The sequence below is a fragment of the Falco biarmicus genome, chromosome 10, assembly GCF_023638135.1.
Source record: "Falco biarmicus isolate bFalBia1 chromosome 10, bFalBia1.pri, whole genome shotgun sequence".
Lineage (NCBI taxonomy): Eukaryota > Metazoa > Chordata > Aves > Falconiformes > Falconidae > Falco > Falco biarmicus.
This window is the reverse complement of record NC_079297.1, coordinates 16,939,628-16,957,667: the sequence shown is the minus strand read 5'-3', so window position 1 is coordinate 16,957,667 and position 18,040 is coordinate 16,939,628. Positions and strand designations below refer to the sequence as shown.

The 18,040-nt window shown below is 43.6% G+C and overlaps 1 protein-coding gene and 1 long non-coding RNA gene across 5 annotated transcripts; one reads left to right on the top strand and one right to left on the bottom strand.

Annotated features, from left to right (window-relative positions):
- Positions 1-771: 771 nt before the first annotated feature.
- LOC130156556 (uncharacterized) lies at positions 772-13,770 on the bottom strand. Its single transcript, XR_008824461.1, has 2 exons — positions 13,665-13,770; positions 772-4,227 (listed from the first exon to the last, which is right to left on the bottom strand). It is a non-coding gene; the product is annotated as an uncharacterized LOC130156556 (long non-coding RNA).
- Positions 7,226-17,788, top strand: EPB42 (erythrocyte membrane protein band 4.2). Of its 4 annotated transcripts, none has more exons than XM_056355123.1 (13): positions 7,226-7,404; positions 9,311-9,496; positions 10,199-10,414; positions 11,018-11,136; positions 11,880-11,996; positions 12,386-12,563; positions 13,189-13,327; positions 13,713-13,816; positions 14,160-14,399; positions 15,239-15,559; positions 15,869-16,029; positions 16,458-16,591; positions 17,522-17,788. In XM_056355123.1, exons 1-13 carry the CDS (start codon positions 7,395-7,397, stop codon positions 17,670-17,672), a joined length of 2,076 nt encoding a protein of 691 aa, XP_056211098.1. In that variant the 5' UTR covers positions 7,226-7,394; the 3' UTR covers positions 17,673-17,788. The 4 variants fall into 4 exon arrangements, with proteins under 4 accessions (XP_056211098.1, XP_056211100.1, XP_056211099.1 ...); XM_056355125.1 differs by having other exon boundaries at positions 7,227-7,404; positions 10,244-10,414; XM_056355124.1 differs by having other exon boundaries at positions 7,227-7,404; positions 10,202-10,414.
- The last annotated feature ends 252 nt before the right edge of the window (positions 17,789-18,040 follow it).

Genomic DNA, 18,040 nt, shown 5'->3' with positions numbered 1-18,040 from the left:
ATAAGTAAATTTCTCAATACATTGCCATCTTAGGTTCTCAGTTTCATGAAGTAGCTCCAGAAACAGTTCCAGACAAAGCCAAAACTGATACCTATACTGTTCTGTTTATAGAAATTATCTAAATACTTTCTATTATAACTTTTCTAACTTAAGCACAGCTAAGAGCTTTCCGGACTTAAATGTAACTCTGAGGCTGACTGTTACGTTTTTTTTATTATTTGCATATATATATATATATGCGCAATATATAAAACTGCATTTTAAACACAAACTATGGACAAGACAAAGGTGCCAATTTGGAAGACTTACTGCAGGAAAAAAAGACTGAGCTTCCATACTGGCCCACAGCAAAGGACCCCAAACTGTATCCTCTTCACAAGGAACTGCAGCAACTGCCTTGGAGTATTTACAAAGGCTTTGCTAAGCATAAACACGAGCAATTTCCCACAGAGAAAATTAACACGTGAGGGGGACTCACTTTACAATGCTCTCTGGCTGTGCATCTCATCCCCTACTAGTCTGAATCTATTCTAGGACTAACAGGCAGTAGTAACAATCAGAAGCTATAACTAACACAGACAAACAGCCAATGCATTGTTCCTAATTATTTTGGCATTATACATTTTGATAAAATTGGAATGGGGGCTGGGGGAAAGGTTGGGTGGTTTTACTTTGCTCCAGGTCAGAAACTTGTCACTGTACTACTGGGAGGACTGGCCAAACTTGCCTACAAGACTAGTTGAGAAAAAGCAGCCTATAATGTTTTTTGGGTTTTGTTTTGTGCTGGCACTACCTTAAAGATTGTTACTTGCCCACGCCTGCTGCCATACACTTCACCCAGCTCTTTATCTGTGTCTTACAAAACCACTGTATCTACTGTCCTAACTTACGTTAAAGGAAGTTCCACTTGTTTCCTTTCATGCAGGTATCATAAAGCAGACAGGAAAAAACCCCCTGATTTTTCTGTTTGCAAAGGCAGATACTTTGCAACATCTCCAAAAATGCTCAGAAAGCATAGGATGGGAAGAAAAGGCTCAGGACAGCATAATCAGAAGGATGTATGAAAATTCACAATTAACAGTCACACATCCTCATTACACAAAGCTGCTTAAAGTAGATCTTCCTCCTCCTCCATGAGGAAGGCATTGTGCCACACGGATCTAAATCCCAGCACTGTGCCCATTTATTCCTTGCAGAGTTAAGCCAAAATAGCAAAGATGTGAATGTTCCTAAGAGACAATTTGACCTCTTCCTCCTGACAACACCTAGTACTGCCCAGCAATGCAGTCCCAACTTCCCCTAGAAGGAATGTTTCATGGTCACAAACCAACTCGGTGACACAGATTAAACTGAGGTCTCATTTAAATTTCTTTGATTTAAAGCCAACAGAATCTTCAAAACATGTAAACTCCTATTTTATTACATCAATTACAATATTTTGCCACCCACACATATACTTAAAAGTGATGTGGAAGCTTGTCAGAACTAGTCAGCCCAGAGAGACTGGAATGAAGATTCAAAAGGAAACACACACATACACACAGAGGAATCCAGATTTCTCCAGACAAAGGAGAGGGAAATAGGTAGCTTTTCACCTATCAATTAAGTCTTCCAGGGTCTTAGAAAGTCAAGACATACAATCCTCCACTAGCCTCAGAAAAGGCCTTGAGGTAGTGATGACATTTCACAAAATCTCATTAAATCTTGCAAGAATACAGACTGTCATTGCATTTAACATGCATTACAGCCATGTAATTCAAATTCCTTAGGGATGTCTTCTTAAATACAATCCAGGAAATTATTTCAGACAGTGTTTGTCACACGAGCTTGGAATGACCTCATCCCAATTAACTATTTGTAAAGGAGGCCTGCTGTTCAAACAGCCCTAATGCTTCTGCCAAATTCCAAGCTTTGCAACACCTGGGGTTGCTGGGTTTCCAGGGTGTCAGCATTAGGGACTGCCCTCAGCAACCACACCCAGCTCAGGGTCAGTGCTAAAATGCAGATCTGGCCAGCGCCATCTGCAAGAAATACACATTCTTCCTGCATTAGACATAAGACAATTGTTCAATTAAACTAATGATTATTACAGACAAAAACATTTAAGTGCCCAAGGAAGGTTTTAAATAGCTTTGCCAAACCTACAATCTTTACACAGCCTTTAGACAGAAATCAGTGGGAGTTGGTGGAGTAAAATATGGCAAATTATGAGTGTTTTTCTTTATAAATACGCAGTTTAAATCTCAGCATGCTCAAGATGCTGCCCCATACCTCATTCCATTCTGATCACTCAAAATAATCAAGTGAGCCTTAGCTAATAGGACACATTCACACTATAAATTGCCCTTGAAAGACATTAAAATCAGTCTCCAGGGTGGTGAATGTTTCTCCCCACCATTCTGTTCTCCTGATCTAAGTTTCTAAAGCCTTGATTCACACAGTCAATTAAATGACTACCCTTTTACCAATTCAAAATAAATTAAAAAACCAAACCCAGAAATAGCCAAAGATGGTAGTTTCAAATCACTTGGTTCCATCACCAAAGCTGCCTTGCTTTACTGCTGCTTAGTATCAATCACTCTTATGTGGAGTACTGAATGTGGAGGGTACTGCTCACTATAAAAGACAAAACAAAAGGAACACTGTAAACATTTGCTCTAAACAAACAAGAAATTCCAACAAAAAGGATAATTCACAGCTAACTCATGGACGTATCACATTTTGAACTGGAAATGTAGACACAATAAAAGGGATGCTTAGATGTATACATTTTTTGATCAGTACATTCAGAAAGAGCCAGTTATTAAAGATGCTTACACAGCATTTTAAGCTTCTATTTTTATAGGTAATAAAGCCGATAGATTTTTATGGATTAAAGTTTGGATCCATAAACCAACAAGAATCATGAAGCAGTATAAAGATAGCATCCTGACACGATGGATACTTTCAAGGATCCTATGGATTACCTTCCTTTAGATTTCTATGAGCATGTCAGGGATGTAGTGGATACAGAACAGTGACAACACTTGCCTAGACCTGGATGAAGTTTTTCAAAAGAAGCAATGCAAGGAACGACTGCAAAAAGGGTACAAAATCTGCTCCAATTAAATTGCTGAAGACTGAAAAACTATGAGGAACTTCAGAGGGTTGCAAACAAGGCAAAATAGATGACAATATAACAATCAGTGAAATTCAGCTTAGTAAATGCGTGGCAGGAAAGCAAATTTTAGTCAGCCATCATGCAGTGTTACATCAGCCATATCAAGTGCAGAAGGAGAACTCAGCATAAACAGCTCAACTGATGTTACAACACCTTCTGTTTCTAACCACTAACGACGTTAGACTGCAGAGCAGATAGGAGGGGACTAATACAAAGACTATTTATCATTAACAGGAACTCTCAGAGTGACATTAAATCTTGCCTACCAGGACACATTGAGTTGTGAAAATCATCAGCTACAAGTTGATGCCTCACTTGCTGGGGTGAAGCTCATGCACGTTCTTCTGAGGCATCCAGCATTGTGTACTGTTAAAGATCAGATTAGGCTGGATGAACCAACCTCCATTCTGATCCAGTCTAGCAAGTTGTACATGCTTATGCATTTGTTGCATTTTAGAGACAGGTATAATGTCATGGACATGGTTAATTGGGAGTGAATGTTAATTCTTACCAAATCCTTACAATGACGAAGGGAATTTACTTGATTGGTTTGGTAGATCTTGTGCACATGAGGTTACAGATGCTAACATTGATGTAAACAATATTGCAGCTTCAGGTTTGGAGGTTAAAATCAGCATAAGCAGGATGCTGGTCTATTACAACTGTAGTTTTACAAACAATGGTACATATCAGAAGCATGATTAACGTGTGTTAAATGCATGAACACAGCTACCAACTGCACAGGACAATGGACTAGAATATATATTATAATAAAGGACAGCTTGAGCTCACATGCTTCAATGCACTGAATAAAAGGAAGCCTGAAAAATAAACCTGGTATCAAACTGACTTTGTGACTGGAGCGATCAGTCAGAAGGACTTACAGGAGAGGTCAATTTTGCAGGGAAAAAACAAACCCAGTCGTTCCAGGAGAATGTCATAATGAATGCTGTTCCTGGAGTTCCAGCAAAGGTAACCTGTTCCCATTGGAAGACTCCTTTTGGAGCCAGAAACACGTAAGTCATAACTATGTGGAAAGCATACAAAGAACCACCTTTAAAACAAATCTGCAAGACAAAGTAAGTCAAAAAGTTACTGAGTTTCCCCTTTACAGTCAGACTAAAAAAAAACCAAACAATTTTTCTCAAGTGTCTGATCTGGAGGATCTTAGGGCAACACCTTTTGAGGACCCATATGGTAGAGCTACCTATCATTGTATATGAAAAGCTGTCCATTTGCCCCCTTCCTGACACGGCTCATACCATCATCCACAGACAGTGCTGTCCTGAAGCTAGGTAGCCAGGAAGAGAGGAAAACCTTTGTGCACAACTCCAAACACAGTTCTGCCAAGGGCACAGAAGAAATGCTACTCCAAAATGTTAGTGTAACTAACAGAGTGCCTGCATAGGCATGCGAGTTGCTGGCTGCATACAGCAAATAGTTGAACCAATCCAAACAACTTTTTGACAGTGCAGTTACAATTGCAATATACGGAGATGGCTGCACCATTTTCGTACCATCAGTAATGAAGACAGTGTTTTCAGTTTGCCTTTACCAAACATAAGTGCTGGATCAGACATGAATGGCATTTAAACTAACAGACGAAACAAACGACAACTGAAAGGAAACCAACATATGAGAAAATCATATTCCAGAAGGAAAGGTGATTCACAAGTAGGAAATGTCAGCACTTCTGCTGAATGTTTTGATCTCTGTAGTGGCCAATTCCTGTTTCTTTCTCTCAGATTTTGGATGGAAAACCTCAGGTATCGAATTTAAGACTGCAGATTCTCACCAGGTGGAATGCCAGAACAAGCACTTAAGCACTGCATGCAGAAGTCTCCTCTGCGTATTAACCTTTTCAATGGGCTTTTTTAGCCCAATTCAGTGTAATGACAGATGTGAAGGGACAATAAGTAGTTCTCTGTTCAGTTTACAGAGTGCATCCTACGCAGCAAATATTACTTGCAGTTACCAACTTGACCAAGAGATGGTACTACGCATATACACAGTCATCACAAGGCAGTAGTGATGGGATAAATACCTGCTTGTATCTAAAGCGGTCTCTGATTTAGATGTTCATAAACATGTATACTGCAAAGGCGCATTCAAAAACACTGATCATGCAAAGAAAGTCAGAGGTTTATGCACAATCAATTGGCTTACAATTTGCATACACCTGAAGAGCACAAATCAGTCATATACTGCATTTAGCCCTTTATATAAAAACAAGTTCAAGACACATACTAAAATCACACATAATTGACACTGAAAAATGTATGCTGACAATAAACTCATAGAATTTTCTGGAAGATCTCCCCAGTATGCTTATATTTAGTTTTTCCCAATTTCTGCAAATCTGGTGACATCCACGTTTCCTAATAAAAGTCAAAGCTGTCAAAGCTTACATAAGGCAGCAACATGCCCTTGCCACAAGGGAGGCTGATGATGCCCTGGGGCGCGTTAGGCAAAGCATTGCCAGCAGGCTGAGGGAGGTGATCCTTCCCCTTTCTTCAGCACCGGTGAGGCCAGACATGCGAGTCCTGTGTCCAGTGCCAGACCCATCAGCGCAAGAGAGACATGGACATACTGGAGAGAGCCCAGCAAAGGGCCACAAAGATTGCCGAGGGGCTGCAGCACCTCACATGTGGGGAAAGGCTGACAGAGCTGGGACTGTTCAGCCGGGAGAAGAGAAGGCTCGGGGCGAACTTGTCAATGTCTATAAATTCCTGAAGGAAGGGTGAAAAGAGGAGGGAGCCAGGCTTTTTCCCAGCGGTGCCCAGTGACGGGACCAGAGGCAATGGGCACAAACTGTAACACAGGAGGTTGGTTCCCTCTGAACATCAGGAAACACTTTTTCACTGTGCGGGTGACCGGGCGCTGGCACAGGTTGCCCAGAGCGGTTGCGGAGCCGCCACCCTTGGAGATACTCAAAAGCTGTCTGGACACGGTTCTGGGCAACCAGCTCTAGGTGGCCCTGCTTGAGCAGGGAGTCAGACAAGATGCCCTCCAGAGCTCCCTTCCCACCTCAGCCATTCTGCAATTCTGTGAAAATGAATCTATACAATTAAGGGTAAGTAGTAAATGACTAAAACTAAGAGAGTTTGTATTTAGCTTAAATTATGCATATAAACAAGCAACTGTAAAGTTTAATATGCGAATACTAAGAAAAAACACCAAGCTCACTGGACAATATTGTGCAGCAGCTGTTTAGTATAAATCCAAATCTCATTCTGGAATGGCTACAACTACTTCAGAATGTGTCACTGCTTATGTAAGATATAGGTCCCTGTTTCCTACAGTATATGTGCCTACACTTGCTATTTTATGGCCTAGTCATTCAATATCTTCAGATTCCTCTACAATTTGTCCAAACCTGCCTCCCTCATCTTTACTACTCAGAATAACTGGGCAAGCTTTGCCATCTCGTGCCTTTTTATCAGCTTCTCAAACTATTCATGAGTATGGAAGACCATAGATTTCTGCAAAAATACTGGTGACTCGCTCCACAGTGAAAATTGTTTATTTCTGATGTTTTACCTCCTGTCTTTTGACCAATTATTCATCAATGCAGTGACCTTCCTTTTAGATCATGGCAACTTTAAGAATGTATTTAGTCCAAGTCTCCAGTGTGATATTTTTAAATAGTATGCACTATGCTACAGAAATTCTACTTTTTTTAGTTGTTGCTTTTAACAAATTTCCTCATTTTGAAGTGGTTTCACTTTTTTTAATTAGGCACAAGGGCAATGGATGTATTGACGGGGATTTTTTTACTCCTTGAAGGGTTCAGGTTCTATGTAGCTTAGGGTCAATGTTCAGGAGCAACTCAACACTTAACATTTGAAGTGCATTCTGTGCACTGTGTTTAGAGCCAAGTTAAGAGTTGCATTTCCTGCTGTGGGGTCCCCAATGCACAGGTTTTTAAAGAAATTGTCGTCAGCTGTCTTTAAAGGCTTCATATCACACTGTGGAATGTAACTTTATCTGTAGGTAGGAAAAGTCGCCCCTTTCTGTGGGTGTCTCTAATTTGGTCTGACAGATAAGCAACGACTGCAAAGCAGGCCAGCAAGATAAGCTGAAGGGGAGGTGGCAACATCACATCCCACCCTGTATAAAGAAATGGAGCAAACAACTTTGCAAGTGGATAATTTTTAAAGAAAGCTGAAGGAAGGATCCATAGCCCACCAGTGCAAGCAGAAACCAAAGACTTTCACGGTACACAGAACTAGACATGAAACAAGGTAAGCAAAAATCACTTTGATTAGTCTCGAGCATTTGCTGGTTGTATGTCAGGAAAAACAACTGTCCTTGCTCCAAGACAGTGTTCACAAGGCTTGTAGAAAAGGTGAGCTTCTTACAGGGCAGGAGCCAAGGAAGTGCTCTAAAGGCTAAGGGAGTTCAATTCACATGGAGGACTGCAGAAAAAGGGACAGCAAACAAAAGTTGGTATTGCCTAAGAGGAATTTGAGAGAAGCAGTAAGAGGCAGCTAACGCAGACATGTGAGAGTTTGGAAGCAAGGGCAAGAGAGTTATCCTTAACATAGGGGATGGGGGGCAGCACGTGGAGTTAGGTAAGCCAGACCACAAAACTGAGGCAGAGAGATGACTGGTTTAGGCACTTGAGCAAGGAGAGGTTCCAGGTTCCAAGTAACCTTGCAGAAAGTGACAATAAGATCCAAGAACGTCATATGAAGGAGAGGAGAGGAGAGCCTGACTGTGTATGACTTACCAGTCTACAAGATAGCCAGAACAGACATCTTCAGAGAAGAACATATAGAAAGTCAGAGCTGGCTCTGTAAAGTTTAAACTGGTGCAGGGCTATGAACTAGCACAGCTGTAAAGGGATCTGAAAGCCAGGCCAGAATCAGTGACCGTAAGCAACACATGACAAAATTCATACGGGGAAAAAAGAAAACAAAGTTGCACAATCCAGTTGGACTTCCACAATAAACACAGAAGGGCCAACAGCAATGAAAGAATCAATGCAGAGGACAAGGCAAGTTAGACATAAGGAGAGAGCTGACCAAGGAAAACTGTAAATAGTAGTAGTTGTGGCTTTAGCACAGCAGCAATGGCTTTAGATAACAGGGGAATGCTCTGTGGATTAGTATTTTTTTCTGGAACAAAGGGAGGAGCCTGAGTCAGCAAGGGGAGACAGGTGACAGGATGTGTCATGTAGGGGGCAGCAGCTACAACCCACAAGTTCAAGGACCTTAGTGATGACTTGGGAGCTGAAGAGGTAAGTGAGGTCAGGATGATCCCAAAGCTGAGAAAATCCACGGTGTTACCTGCTTGTCAGCAAGAAGTCTGGAAAGATTAAGAACACCACCAAAACCAGAAGAACAGTGCAAGTATATGATCACACTACAGTTATTAAGCACCAAACTGGGTGCTTGAAATTGTGGCAATTTTCCCTTCCGGTGCTTGACAGAAGCACGTATGATGTGTATGATGAATGTGTAGGAGACAGGAGGAGAAGGAGCTCCTCTATCTCCTGCAGCTCTGGCTGTCAGATTGCCAACTAATATGGTGCAAAGAAGGAAAACTGGTGTTTGATCTGCTGTGATCCAGCATAGTTCCAGGACTATACCGCCACACTGCATTTGAACCAGCAGTGAAGTTTACACCAGTTGCTGGTCGTTGGTGCTTATCAGACATACATAGTGCAGGAACTGCTGGAAGAACTTGCACCCACATTGCAAGTGGGGTGTAACAGCTTGTCCCCTGTGCACAATTTCAACCATGTATCCACGTGGAGAGATGCTGCTTTGAGTGCCATCAGTGCCCTCGAGTACACAGACTAAGACTTCAACTGAAGTCACAGTGCCACAACATCTGTATCATTTGAATGCTCAGGTCTGTGACATGTCCTTCCCTGGGCAGGAAGGAGCTTTTGCACAATCAGTTGGTTCACTTAATGATACTAAGGTATAAGCAAAGGCAGGTCAATAAGCCACTTGACACAAGAACAACCAAGCTCAGAGTGAAGGCCCTTACAGTTACTGGGCAGAGAGTCTCAAAGGCAGGGGGGGCTGACTGAGCGCAGGAGCACACCATCAGCTGTATGGGTATCTCGGGACGTGGCACAGGCCCAGACTGCGGGCAGCTCACAGCCCCAGACTCATTCTGTACCTTGTCACACTACAGGTCTGAGCATCAGAAAATGTGATTTCAAGATCACAATGAACAACAATAACCACCACACAGAAGAAATCAGCACTGAAAGGCTTATGGTGAGGCGAGGGCAGCCATTCACTATCACTGTGGTCTTCTCGGCTCCAATATTCAAATACCTGCAGCTACTGAAGAAGTCCTTCCTCACAGTACAGACAGGTAACATCATCACCATACCTATCAGAGCTCTGGTCCTCCACCCACCTGAAGAACAGAGCTGGTGGCAAAAGCCATCTCTAGAGCTGGACAGAGGTGCCCACACTTAAAAGCGAGGCCAGTGAACTGTTTATCTAAAGCAGGGTTGAGTCTCCTGGTGCTGGGACTTGCAGCATCAAAGCTAGATCTCTTTCCAGAAGAGAGACCGCAGCACAGTAACCAGCGCAGGTTCACTATTCTATGATTTGAAAGTAGTCACGGGGTCTCTGCTCTCTCCTGGTTTTTGGTTTAGGAATATTCAAACTTAGCTAGCCTGTTACAGGTATTATCTGTTACGGCATTTTCTAGTGAGAGAATGACAGCAGCATTCAGCCCCAGCTGGTTCTACCATAATCCAAGCATTTGGCTGTGACTTGTTACAATACACTGAATGCCAGGAGCAGCAGGTCTGCACCATTCTGGCTGTTCCTGCTTTCTACAGATCTATGAAATACATAGTTTCAAACATAGAGGCCTAAGTGCAGCACTAACCTTAGGAAGATTCACTAGGCATTAAGCTGCTAAAGGGTTAAGACTCTCTCACAAGAAAGGAGAGCTATGGCTCCGCATATAGACAAGGTCCCTGCAATCTGCATGGGGTGAGGATGCATGTCTGAAATAGCCACAATCAGATCTGTTTGGCTGCAGGATCACATCCTTCCAAAGCAGATGGAATCCAGACTAGATTTGACATCTCCGTCCTGCTTAAAGACCAGAAGCAGTGGAGCGCAGCACTGGAAGAACAAGACCCATTCTTCTGGACCATCTCTGTGAACAGCCCTGTCAATGCTCCCATTGGCCAGTACACACTGCTTTTACGTGCCTCCAAGTCTTCCCACCTCCTGGGCAACTTCACTCTTCTCTTTAATCCCTGGTGCCGAGGTATGTGGCCAGAAACAGAAAGGCAGGCTGGGAACAGTCACTTCACAAAAACAGCTTCTGAGCTCTGGCATTCTGCCCCCATGGAAGCTGAGGTTGACTGACCTAGTGCTCCCTGCCAATCCTGCCCTGCTCCTCATAGCCCCTACCTCCTTCCTAAAGTGCTAATAAAAGCTCAAAGCCACCCACCTCAGCACTTCTGTCCTGTTCCTGGAGTACTCTGTCAGAGCCCTGTCCTCCTGCTAAGGGAAAAATGTTTAATAAAGTATTTCCTGTAACAAAGATTTTAAGATGAGTCAACATTATAATTCATCTGATTAAGGCCACTTTATCTTCCTTAGGAATAAAGAAGTAAACAGCCAGGAGAGTAAAGGAGCTAGCTAGTGCAATAGCCTAGATCTGGAGGAACTTTTTGCACAAGGAAACAGAGATGGCAATAAAATTCTTCCTTCCCATCTGATTCAGAATCTGTAGAACTTTTCAGGGCAGAATGCCAGGGACTGCCAAAGTCCCTGGACTGCAGTGGATTCTGCTAATGTAAGAGAGATGCAAGGGCATCTGAGACCAGGAATGCTTTCCTCCTGATGTTTTTTTCCTCTAATACAGATGATGAGGTGTTCTTGCCTAATGAGGCACAGCGGCAGGAGTACATTTTAAACCAAGAGGGTCTCATCTACGGGGGGACTGAAAATGCAGTCCTAGCGCAACCCTGGGACTTCAGTCAGGTAAGCAAGAGGTCCAATATGTCTGTGATCTCTTATAGCCACCAGCAGAGGAAGGGTGCATGCTTCCTCTGTGTACAGGATGCTCCGCATTTTCATGCTGTGGCTTTGATGAAATACCTTGCTCTCTGCACTCACTGTCTTTGTCCAAGACTGTGCAGGAGAACAGGGACCTGTGTATGAAGTCCCATAACACAGTATATGCAATTTTAGCTACTTTCTCAAGCTGTCCTCTATAAAGAAATGCATTATCTATATCTGGGTTTTGTGCACCTTCCTTTCATCGACACATATAAAAGTATTTAACAGAGCTTAGTAATACGTCTTTATTTTACAGGTACAGAAAGGACAAGTAGATCTTCCCATTTGCCCAAGGCCATCTGACACAGCCAGTGATTAGAACAGGATTTTATTCTACTTTAGTGCCACCAGGTCACAAAAGTACCTCTGTACCAACCTAAAGTGCTCCAGAAAACTATCAATTGCCCTCAGTCTGGGGATGTAGTTATCATGCTAATGTACTTCCCACATTGCTTCACTAAAGCTGTAGGTCTGCCTTTGGTACATTGTGCTCCCCCCTCCAAATCTCTGCCTGGAGCTCTCCTCCACAGCCCACTTTTATAAGACTATCAGCAGAAAGGGAGAAAAAAAATCTGCATAGTTACTTACAAACCCTTGAAAGGACTCCAGAGAACAAATGTTCATGTCAGATTTCCTGAAATGATATGTTCTTGTTTCAATTTCAGGAGGATATTGTTGACATCTGCTTCACACTGCTGGATGTAGGTGAACGCCATCAACAAGACAAGGATCGCACGCAGCGCAAGAACCCTATTTACATCTGCCGCATAGTTGCTGCCATGGTAAGGAAAGCAGACAGCCTGACCCTTGTAGAAAAGACAGAAACACAGAGCAAAGGCTAGCATCTTCTCAAACCCTGCTTTTGGCAACCTGCTGACCAAAGAGGAAGCCTCCCAGAGCTGTTCCAAACAACACCTCCTGCCCATGTCCAGCCCTTCCCAATATTCCTGAAGCAGACAAGTAGTGCTGGAGGAGTTTCTTAGCAGCGGCAGTACACGTAGTGAATCTCAGGGGAGACTGTTGCACCTGTTCTGCTCAGCTATCACCTTCATGCTTTGCGCAAAAAATCCTTTTGGTTTCATCTGCCTTGAAAGTAGTTTCATCAAGCAGGATGAGGTATACCTACCAAAGAGAGGCAATTCCTTAATGAATCTTTCCCTCTTCCCTGCAGATGAACTGCGATGAGTTTAGAGGAATCCTGGCAGAATGTGGGACCAGGCAATACTATGATGGGACACCCCCTTCCAAGTGGCTAGGAAGCAGTCCCATCCTCCGGCAGTGGGCTGCATCACAATGCAAGCCTGTCCGCTATGGGCAGTGTTGGGTGTTTGCTGCAGTCATGTGTTCAGGTACAGTGGTGGTTCAAAGACTCCTGTGTTGAGCAAAACCTCATTTGGTCTGCAGAACCTCTAGTATATGCCCAAATTCCTGAATTAACACAGATCCCAGTTGCTGCAGCACAATCAAACTAGTAGACTGCAACAAGGCTTTACTGTTGGTCAAATTCTACTGTCTGTGCTGTATCTCCTTCCTCCAGAGGTCAGACCACACCACTCCTCCTCCATCCATCCCCAGGGCTATTTAACCACTTAGCGGAACCTGCACATCATCCATGTCAATCAACCCACTGCCTCTGAGGCAAGGCCACAGCTGCATGTTATCAATGCTAATCAACCCTCTGCCTTCATTCCTCTACACCCAGTAACATAACCTTTAACATTTAGTTGAGAGGCAGATCCTCAGCTTCCTCATCAACGTTCAGCATCACTAGCTTAAAAGAGTATCAGTTCACACCATTCACTGAACACACCTATGAGCTTATTTCCTGAGGGGGCAATGCCCCTTGCTAAGCCCAAGCAGCAGGCCCGGTGCCATTTCTAATAGACTTAGCACCACAAAAGTCTCTACATCTATCAGCAGAGGCACCCTTAGGGCATGATGCACAACTGATTCACAACTCTTTCTCCTGTACAGTTCTGAGGTGCCTGGGAATTCCTACCAGGGTGGTCACAGGCTTTACGTGGGCTCACAACACTAGCAGCTGCCTAAGTGTGGATGAGTATTATGATGAAGATGGGACACTGCTTACACAAGACAAAAGCACCCGGGTCTGGTAAGAAAACGTGGCAGGGCCCAAGCAAGAATTTGAGACAATACCTAGATCTAGGAAGTGGTAAAGGGGGGAAATGAAAGAGGTAAACAGCTGCAGGGAGGTGGATAGGAGACAGCTCAGCAGAGATCCTGTATGCATGACCTGTTCTTGAGAAATTGTCACAACCCAAACTGAAGGGTGCCCTATTCCTAGGGCCCATAAAGGAAGAATGATAGCCCAGTCCAGCTGGAAAAACTCAACTTGTGTCAAAAAACATGGTCTCTTCCCTCCTCAACATGCATTGAGCCCTTTCAAAGGAGCATCAATTGGCTGTGGTTTGGCTAAAGCTTTACTGTACCTCAGGGCTCCATCCCTTAGCATAAGCGCGTGATGTTGTCTTTTGCAGGACCTTTCACGTTTGGAACGAATGCTGGATGGCTCGAGCAGACTTGCTACCAAAGTACAGTGGGTGGCAGGCACTGGATGCCACCTGCCAGGAAAAAAACAGAAGTAAAATATCAAAGATGGGCTTGGCCGGCGGGGGTGGGGGTGGGAGAGTGGGGTGTGTGTGTGGAGTAGAGCAGGGAGCAAATATTTCAATATTTCTCCCTTTCCCAACTTCCAGCAGAAGCATACAAAAAGACAAGGACTCACCCTGTTGACTTTAAGCACTAAACCATCATTCATCTGTTTGGTTTGTGCAGCTTGTGTAGCTCTAGGAGCTCTATCACAGCACTGCTTCCTAATGTCCTCCTGAACTATACACTTCACCCCTCCCAGTATAGGTCTGAACTAGGCATGGGTCTAGTTGATAAAGCATCTGAATCTTACCTGAGCAACATGGTCTCTTCAGGTCTGTCCTTCTGTGGGCCAGCCCCTGTTCAAGCCATCAAGGAAGGGGACATAGAAGTGGATTATGATGTCTGCTACTTCTTTGCTGCCATCAATGCCAAGTGCCAGGTCTGGATACAAACAGCAGATGGCCTCAAGCCAGTTCTCAGTAGCACAAAATACACTGGCAACAACATCAGCACCAAGAGTGTGGGCAGTGAACGCTGTGAGGATATCACACACAACTACAAGTATCCTGAAGGTATGGGATAGGAGAGCAGCTGAGCACAGTCTCTGCCAGTGTTCTAAGTGAGGTGTAAAGGACTAGAGAGCAGAGCCATACCAGAGCATTAGGGTCATCCACTACTCACTACTTCCCCTTCCTGAATGGCACAAGAACACCCTACTCTTGCTATCTACAGAGTCAAAGCACAGGTCATGCCCTATATTTGATCCTGCTTAATTACATTAACCAGATCTCTAGAAGACCAGGCCTTTCTTCAGCTGGCACTTTCCTGTCTGGAAACCCTTCTTTCCTGATTTCTGTTACTTGTACACTCTCTACATTTACCTCTCATTACTCTTGTAATATATATATAGATGTATTTCAGACTCCAGCTTCCGGGACTGTTGTGCTCCCAGGAATTATCTAAATCCCTTCCTCAAAAAGCAGCTCCCCCTTCAGAATCTGTTACTGAATGCTGTTTCCCTGATCCAACCCTACCATCTTATCTTAGCCTATGGCGTGTTGTCTCCTTGGCTGCAGTCCCTCACAAGAGAAGATCGTACTGTGCCCTACCTACAGCTATAGTTTGAGGCAACTGCCTCTTCTACTCTGACAGATGTTACCACCAAGGTGCTTTAAAAACTATGACAAATCTTTCCAAGTAGAATTTTTCAGGTACATCAAATGAATGTCCTGTCAGCTAAAATTCTCAAACTGTTCCAAGCAGAAGCACAGCAGGATCTTTCTCTATGCTCTTAGAAACAGTTATCTACAGTACTACCAGGACAATTCAGCGCCATCCTTCTGCGTTTACTCCTTCACACTAGCAAACAGGAAAGAGTATTACAAATATATGCTCCTTTTTTTTGTGACAGGTTCTCTTCAGGAACAAGAAGTACTAGACAAAGCCTACAGAAAGGCAAAGGAACTTGAGACAACCACCACCAGCAGCAAAACAGAGTTTAGCACCATCCCTACTGCCCTTGAAGAGCCAATTAACCTTTTCATGCACCTCCAGTCAAAGAGTCCTCTGCTACTGGGACAAGATATTCCACTTTCTATTGAAGTGTTTAACCACAGCGATGGAGAAAAGGCTATTCACCTGGTAGTTGGGGCCCAGTCTCTGCATTATGATGGTGTGCCCACTACCCAACTTTGGAAGGAAGAGTTTCATTTTATCCTCAAAAGCAATGAAGGTAAGGACTCTGCTGGGTGTGTGGCTAGGAAGTTGCATCTCGTCCTCTCACTTCAGGAAAAACATACTTAGCCATAAGTTTATGAAGGGTTGGCTGAAGAGCTGATTGTAGGTGATTGAAACAAAACACTTCTGCAATATCACCTTAAGAGATTCTGAATCTGCAAACTCAGCTGGGATCACTTAAGTCTTTAAATGCTGCAGCTTTTAGTACAACGTTAGGCACTAAATACTCCTAGATGCCGTGCAGGCTAAGACTAGACTGTACTTACCTGCATTGTCATCTGTATTTCACCACTCTGTATTCCAGCTAACAACCTGCAGGTCTTTGTGCCTTATTCACGGTACAGAAAAGGGTCAGGAGAGAGTCATCTGCTTAGGCTGACTGCCATGCTGAGAGAAGAGGACTCCACCTACATATACTTCGCACAGGAAGAGATCAGCATTTGTGAACCCCTTCTCACTATTGAGGTTAGATCAGTCTATCATTCGTTACTGCAGTAGCGAGAAAACAGCTTTCATAATCATAAACAGCAAAAAAAATGCGCTGGGTTGAGTGGCTCTCCTCATGCTGTCTTCTTTCAAAGCACTAAGACATCAGTTTGGGAAAGGTGAGTTGTGCCACACTCTTGTATACAGTACTCCCACTTCTATCTTGCCTGTGTGTGAGCATAAGGAAATCCTGATGGCTCCTAACTTACCAGTCTCGAAGTCAGGTGCTGCAGAAGGAAACTACAGCAGAAGACTGTAGTTGAGACAAAGTAAGCTGGATTTTGCCTCTTCTGGCAACTGGCAGCTCAGGTTCAGACCTCTGGCACCAAAAAAACATTTATGTCCCTTTAATCATAGAAGAATCTCTTTCCTTATCTCAGTTTCAGCTCATTTCCTTCTTTCAACAGTTTCCAGAAAACATGGTACAGTATCAGCCAAGCACAGCAAAGATCAGCCTCCAGAACCCTCTCACCGAACCCCTGGAGAAATGTACGATAGTGGTTGCAGGGCGAGGGCTCATTTACAGACAAAGAGAGTACAGGTAAGTGCAAATCTAGGAACAGTAAACGGAAAAGAGAGACACAATACAAGCTAAAGAAACCCTTACACAGGAAAAGCTGTCCCCAAAAATAAGCAGGCAACAACGTGGCAGGAAGAGACTGCTACAGCATGACAGCCCCAGGCATCCCGTCCTTTATTAGGTAACACAGAAGATTTTCACACTGAAATGGAAAAAAAGCCAGATGAAAGAACTTTCAACAGAAGCGTAACATAAGCTAGTAGAACATTTGTGAAAGCTTCAACCCCAAACGCCTAGACAGCAAAAGGAAAGCCCCTTGCCAACAAAAAGGGTAACAAGAAAAGTACCACAAGACTTAAGCAGACATACACATTAAATAAGACAACAGTTACAGGTCAGCAAAATGAGCTATGTAATTTAGAAAATATTTGCTGTTGAGAAATCAATTGCTTTTTGGCTAGCCACTTCAACACCCATAAGTGGAACTTATGGGACCATAAGTCCACCCATAAGTGGAGTAGAATTATACTGTTTGTGACACATCTTTCCACCCATTAACCGCTGTCAGCAATAAAGGCAGTCCCTGGGCACGATTTTAAGAGTATCTTTTGCTTCTCTGCTGAAGAACCAGGCAAACCTGACATAGCCAAAAGTCCTCCAATAATGCACGCCCTTCATAGGAAAAAAACCCCCACATTTCTCTCAAGAAGCTGTGTTAGGACAAAGTAACCTTAAATGGGGACTTCAACTATCCTGTCCTACCTCCCTCCCAAACTACTGTCAGATCACAACTCCATTGTGGTAGTTTATACAACTGCTAGCTGTCTTCTATTTTTTTTCCCCTTTCCTTTTTTGGCACCACACTCCTATCTAGCAAATGCACTTCCTGGGCCCTGGGAACTACAAATACCAACAGATGCGCTTCCTGTATAATCCCTTCTTGCCTTTCAGCTTGGGCTCTGTTCAACCTAAAAGCAGTCAAGAGCTACAAATCCCATTCACCCCCATCCAAGCAGGGCCCAGAAGACTCACTGCACATCTTACCTGCCTTCAACTCCAGAACATGAAGAGCTACAAAACTATCAACATCGCAGCTGCCTGATGCTCAACTTGGAACAGGTCCTGCTGTCCTGTTTACAAAAAAGTGGTCATGATCTGTGCCCTGATCTTAGGCAAGCATTGACGTTAAGAGTTTCATTAAAGTAATATTTAAAGCCATGTCTGAATAGTAATTTGTACAAACTCAACTCTCCCATCTGCCACTATGCCCACTCTCCACTTTTGTACGTTGAACTTCACTGTGACAAAGATGGCCTAAATCTTCAAGATGCTGCATTTCTCACCAGGCATATGTGCTGAACCCAGCGCTGCTCAGTCATTTTTCCCCACCTGTGGCGAAAAAAAGATATCCTAGAACTTTAAAGTCATGATGTATCTCAAAAAAAGCATCTCACAAAGTATCTCAAAAAA

What these genes read in the sequence shown, in the direction of transcription:
- EPB42 (XM_056355122.1), top strand. An exon ending in TATCCTCAAAAGCAATGAAG is followed by an intron (nt 15,560 to 15,868) that starts GTAAGGACTCTG and finishes TCTGTATTCCAG; the next exon opens with CTAACAACCTGCAGGTCTTT. An exon ending in TACAGACAAAGAGAGTACAG is followed by an intron (nt 16,592 to 17,521) that starts GTAAGTGCAAAT and finishes CTTGCCTTTCAG; the next exon opens with CTTGGGCTCTGTTCAACCTA.